At 31.5% G+C, this 6,050-nt stretch overlaps 1 protein-coding gene across 1 annotated transcript in view; it reads left to right on the forward strand.

Annotated features, from left to right (window-relative positions):
• Positions 1-6,050, forward strand: part of LOC106464945 (DNA (cytosine-5)-methyltransferase 1-like) — a 100,778-nt gene that overhangs the window by 66,154 nt on the left and 28,574 nt on the right. The window contains 3 exon segments of the mRNA XM_022392761.1: positions 193-266; positions 5,100-5,218; positions 5,727-5,798. Coding sequence (XP_022248469.1) covers positions 193-266; positions 5,100-5,218; positions 5,727-5,798 — 265 coding nt within the window.

A 6,050-nucleotide genomic window follows, 5' to 3' on the forward strand; every position in this document is an offset into this window, starting at 1 on the left:
AGTAAGTTCATTTATTTATTTATTATAAATTTCAAAAAAATTATTATATAAAATCCTTAAAAGAAGAACTGAAACTTATTGAAATAATTAAAAGTTTTGTTTCTAATGTTTCACAGCAGAGAAATAAAACTAGAAACACATAGCTAAAGTGTATTTCTATAGGTTTAATTGATGTAAAAACTTTATTCTTAGGCCTGAAAACATTCATATATTGAAGACAGCAAGTTATATGCAAGATCTTAATCTACTGTTTTGGAGTGATGAAGGTATGCCTGCATATGTGTGTATATATTTTTGTAGTGCCAGCATTGAAAATATTGTGTGTTATGAGTATAATACGTTTTTTAATTATATAAAGACAAGTAGGATCAATATATACAAAAACCTAGCTAGCTATAGTAACATACAAAGATTTAATGCTACTAAAAGTATTGAAACAAGAAAGTCAAAACTACAAAAACTGAGTTACTTAAAATTGAATATGAAACTGTTTTGCTTTTGTTCTGGTTAAGGCTTGGGGAGTTTAGGATTCCTGTTAATAATCTACTAAAAGATTTGTTTTATCAAAGTCTGTTTTAGCTGTAATGTTGCTGTATTTAGTGTGATGTTATTATTGTTTTTCCAAAAAGTTTTAGGATTATCACGTACCTTATCGAGGCTATTACAAAATTCAAATTCCTTACTTTCTTTAAGTATTTTTATGTTTAATTTTTGTGAATGTGTTTTATTAATTTTAGGTTTTAGGCTGGTATCCTGCATGATTATAAGTAATCATCTAAAGCTCTATGTTATAAGTGAATGAGTTTCCAGTGATTGCTATGGTGGCCTGTAGAGGATGTGGGGATTACTTTTTCTGTAGCTATTGTTATGGCTAGTGTAAGTTGGTCTGCATAGTTATCTAATTGTATTTTCGTTTCTTTTCTCGTGGTTATTGGTGGAAGGAAAGTATCAATGAATGTGTTGAACTCTTTCCAGTTAGTGTCTGTGTAGTTATAAACTGGTGGGAGGCCTGATATTGGATGTGGTATGTTTGATTGAAGTGTAAATGAAAGGGGAAGTTATTGCTAGAAACTTAAAGATGAACTTTAAAATATCTCTAGATTTTGGAAGTAATGAGTTTGATACAATAATGTAATCTGTGTGTCATTCACCAAGTTCTACCTTGTTGGTGTGTCAATGTTAATTACTTGCATGCTGTTATTTTCTAGTAGTGTGTAGGGTGCAGTTCCTCTACTATTTGTGTGATTGGTGAAGTAATCAACATGTGGGGTGTTTAAATCTCCTATAACTATTGGTTTAGGGTGTTTATTTATGCAAATTGAAGATAATTTATATCTAGGTCTTTTGAGGGGGAGCTATATTTGGCAGCTATTGATATGACATTGGCAGTATTTAAATGGATGTTACAAAATATACTTTCATTTTTTGTTGAGGTGAGACTCGTCTATTGATATAATGCTAGCTAAATTATTTTTGAAAAGGACAGTTATATCTGTTGTTGTGGCAGTGATCATATAAGATTTAAACTGCGGATTGTAACACTTGTTTAGCTAATGTTTCTAATATTATGATTATATCTGCATTGTCATTACCATTGAGATTGTGGAGATCAAGTTTCTTAGAGTTAAAAGCACCTTGAATATTGGTAATATTTTTAGGTTTTGTGTGAAATGGCTGCTTTATGCTTACATGTTTTTATGTGTATTGTTATTTGGGGTGGAAAAGAGGTTCGGAGGATTAAAATAATACTTAGCTGTGTTACATATGTGTGCAGTTAGTGCTTTGTTAGAAGTTTCAGGTAGCTGCCATTGGGAGGGAACTTGCATAACTCAGTGAGGAATGGTAGAAAGTTAACAGTGTATTCACTAATATCTATAGGATCCTTTGGTGTTCTGTGTTGTGTTATGGTAGCAGTGGTTGCATATGTCACAACATGTTGTTTTTAGTTACTAAATGGTTTATTTGCTGCAAAGTTTAATGTCTGTAGAACTGGTAAGTTTAGAAGTTGCGTGTTTTGTGTTGTGTTATGGTGGGCAGTAGTTGCATATGTCACAACATGTTTTTAGTTACTAACTGGTTTATTTGCTGCAAAGTTTAATGTCTGTAGAACTGGTAAGTTTAGAAGTTGCGTGTTTTGTGATGCTAGTGAGTATCAGGTGGCAGTAGAGATGTGCCTAGATTGTTGTGTAAGTGTAGTTGTGATTGGTGGAGTTTGCAGGAGGGGTGTTCTAGTATGCTGTGGTTGTGGTGCTCTGTTTGAGAGAAGTGTAAATTGGATTGTGTCATTTGTTTGCTGTGCCACAAGAGGGAGGTTTAAAACTTTGCTTCTTACGTGTTGTTATTTGGGGGAAGCTTTATAACTAGCTGCATGGGGGCCCTGGCAGTTGGTGCATCTAACCTCGTCACACTGATTAGGGCACTCCACATCATGCGACCTTGTGCATCTTATGTACCTGGGGTTAGTGTTACAATAGGGTATAAAGTGCCAAAAGTTTTGACATTTGAAGTACTGAATGATATATTTGAATGGTGGCTTGGCAATTTCTGTTTTGTGTGTTTTATAAAAGAGAATGCATCTGTTGGCAAGTAGAGAGTCATAGTGTTCTTTGTTTTCAAATCAAATTTTAATCAGAGGTGTCTTTTGTTTGGAATGAAAATATATGATTCTCTCTACTTTCTTAGGTTGAAATCCTAATGCTACCAGTTCGTTTTGAATTTCTGTTTCTTCAGGATTGAGGTCTACACTTTTAACAACTATTGTGATTATGTGTAAATAATAGGTGTCTGCTAGCATTGCCACCAAAATCTACCTTTAGCCAGTTGATCACATTTTACAACAAGACCACTTTTGGGAAGATGTCTTATTTCTTTAAATTTAAATGTGGGAAAATATTTTCTAAACTCAATGGCAGTTTGTTTTTGACGAAGGGTGTATGGAACGCTTTCAACTATTAGTGCTTGAATGTTTCATTGTTTCTATGTGACTGTATTAGATGTATTGGTTAGCACTGTAGGTGTGCTGCATGGTGTGGTATTAGTGGTTGGTTATACATTAAATGTTTGTGTGTTAGTTTGATCATAAAATTTAATATTTACCCATGAATTCTTCTTTTTCTGTTCTTTCTTCTTACAGTGGGAAAATCCTTCATTGTCACACTTTGTGTTGGCATCAGAGGGTGGTGGGGCTATGAAATAACATGAATCTGTGTCTGAGTCCGTGGGTATTGTCTTGAACTGAGTTGTCACTAATGGTGTCAGGAATAATTGTCTGTAAGCATGCCTGTATTTCTTCATTAGTCCTGGCTGGTCCTGCAGATCTAGTAACAACACCAGTAGAAGTAGTTGCACTCATGGTTGTAGTTGTTATTTTCTTTCATTTGATTCTGGTCCTGATAAGGACTGGGGTATTGTCCCACTAAAAAGAAATGAGAAATATAAAGTGATTAGTTAAGAGTTTCAGTAAAACAGGTCTGACCTATACTACTGACTGGTGACTGTTCATTTTGTACTGTTTCTGAACTATTTTTAGTTTTATTCAGAAGTTCAGTGGTGTTGGAAGTGTTGAAATGAAATGAAAAGCTGAGATGGCTTGATGCTATAAACATGCCGTCTTTTAATTTGAATGTTAATCACTACCTAAAATTTTTGATTTAATATATTGTGGTATTGAAATTCCTTTTTGTGAATATGATCATTTATAAACACAAGAAATAAAATTAACATCAAATTCCAGTCAAGTTAGGATTTTAATGCAAGACTTTCACATAAGAATTAAGTGTTGCCACGACATCCAGTGTTTGAAATCCAATGTTAACAAATATAAATTAAATTATGATAGTATTTGTGTTTTTCCAAATATTGAAAGATCTTGCTCGAAACATAATCACTTATTTAAAAAAAAAGCCAACTGTACTGGTATTTCAACACAAGACTTCTTGAAATTTGGACATTCTAACCATTGAGGCAATTTGAGTGTTACCAACAGATGGGTATATATATATTCTTTTATTGGTATATTAACTTTTAATATCACAGACAAGAATAAAACTCAACAGCTCCATATATTATAGAAATATCAATGGATGGAGGAACTCCATTAGGTTTTCAAACACATTTCTCTAAATGATTTATCCACTAAATAGCTTTACTTTGTTATATAGGGTTCCTGATGACATATGAATTACTTAAAAAATTGTTAATCAGAAATACCATAGAAATTGCATTTAATACCATTAAATACTGCTGAGGTCGTATTTGTATTTTATAAAGCAAATGAATAATTTCATCCAATATTGTTTATCACTTTTTTTCACCCTAGTGTTGTAACAAGAAAAAAACAAAATTATTCAGTATGATTATAAATGCATAAAAACAAGTCTAAAATTTTATAGTTAAACATTAGTTTAAAAATATTTAGTATTTTAATCTGCACTGCTAGATATTAACATGAACTTTAAGTACCGTATGGCCCCTAATTAATGCCCCCTCTCTAATTATCCCCCCCTAGTATTTTTATAAAACTTACCTTGTGTGACAGCAATAGTAATCCAACATATAATCCACTATTATTACTGCAATTTGATTTGAAAAAAAAACGAAGAAAAAGAAACACACATTTATTAGCATTGAAATCAACAAATCACATGTGAAAAATAGAATCTGGAACTGCACAAATACTATAACTAGTGCCCCCAGGGGTGTTAATTAGGGGCAATGTGGTAATTATTTTTATGTTTGGAATTTTCTGTCTAAAACCTATTTTGTAATTAATTTATTGCCATGTATTTAATTACAGGTAAACTATCTGAAAATGTTACTATTAATTAGAATTTAACCCGTGACTACATTGTTTTCATCTTGCTGGTTGTAGATGTAAGCATATTCTTACAACTTCTTATAGTGATATACTTAGTGCTAGGTTATTGTGAAGATCTTTGTTTTTACAAGCATAATACTCAGTATTTTGTGCAATTTTACTGTAATTGAAGATTCCATATTTTCCATGTTAAAAAAATATTAATTTATTTTGCTGCTTTATTAGGTGTAGTATTTTTATCTTAAAAAGAATTCCCCCCAATTTTTTTTATTTTTTATTACAGAGGTTGAAGTAGACTTTTCTCTGCTTCAGGGTAAATGCTATGTGGTGTACAGTGGTAACCTTACCCAGAGTATTCATGACTTTACTCTAACTGGACCAGATAGATTCTACTTTAATGAGGTTTGATATTAAAACATTCAAAACTCTAACTTATGTTGTGTAATTAAAATATTATATTGTGAAAATCAATATAGTGTAAAAGGTCTTTAAAGGCTGATTCAGAGCCACCCCAAGGAATCATTGAGAAATTTAATAATAAAATGATTTTTATATGTAAGAGAATTTGTTATATAGCACTATTTCCAAAATGAAATTTAAGAATAAAATCTTAGAATAAATCACTTTACCAACTTTTAAGATCTGAAACAGAATTAATCTGATCAGTTGTTAAAACACAAAGAAAATAAATTCCATATAGAAACTTCAGCAACATTGGGTATTTTGTAAAATGTTTTACATATATCGCATAACAGGACTTGAAATAACTATACAAATAAACAAGTTTTTAAAGCTGAGGCTACTGCCTAATAGAATAATTTTTCTAATGTTTGAAAGAAAGTTATTTTAGAACTTGTAAAAGTCTTTATGCAAGTAAATGTTTGTGTGTTTTTTTGAAACATTTTTTCAGGCTTACAATAGTAAAACCAAGACGTTTGAAGAACCTCCATCAATTGCAATGTCTATGGGTGGTCAGGGAAAAGTAAGCATGCCACTTGTTTTTAAATGTATTGGGAAAATAATCTTATCTCAATATCCATGTGTGTTTATGTATATATATATATATATATATATATATTTTGTTGAATAAGATCGATGTCTGTAGGTTTACTTTCTTCTTAGAAATCTTCTTAAGAAGTCGATAAGCCGTTTTAACGTTGTTAGAACAATGGGCAAAAGTTAGTAGATAACAACGTTAAAACGGCTTATCGACTTCTTGAGAAGATTTCTAAGA

Source organism: Limulus polyphemus, unplaced genomic scaffold (genome assembly GCF_000517525.1).
Source record: "Limulus polyphemus unplaced genomic scaffold, Limulus_polyphemus-2.1.2 Scaffold1791, whole genome shotgun sequence".
Classification (NCBI taxonomy): domain Eukaryota; kingdom Metazoa; phylum Arthropoda; class Merostomata; order Xiphosura; family Limulidae; genus Limulus; species Limulus polyphemus.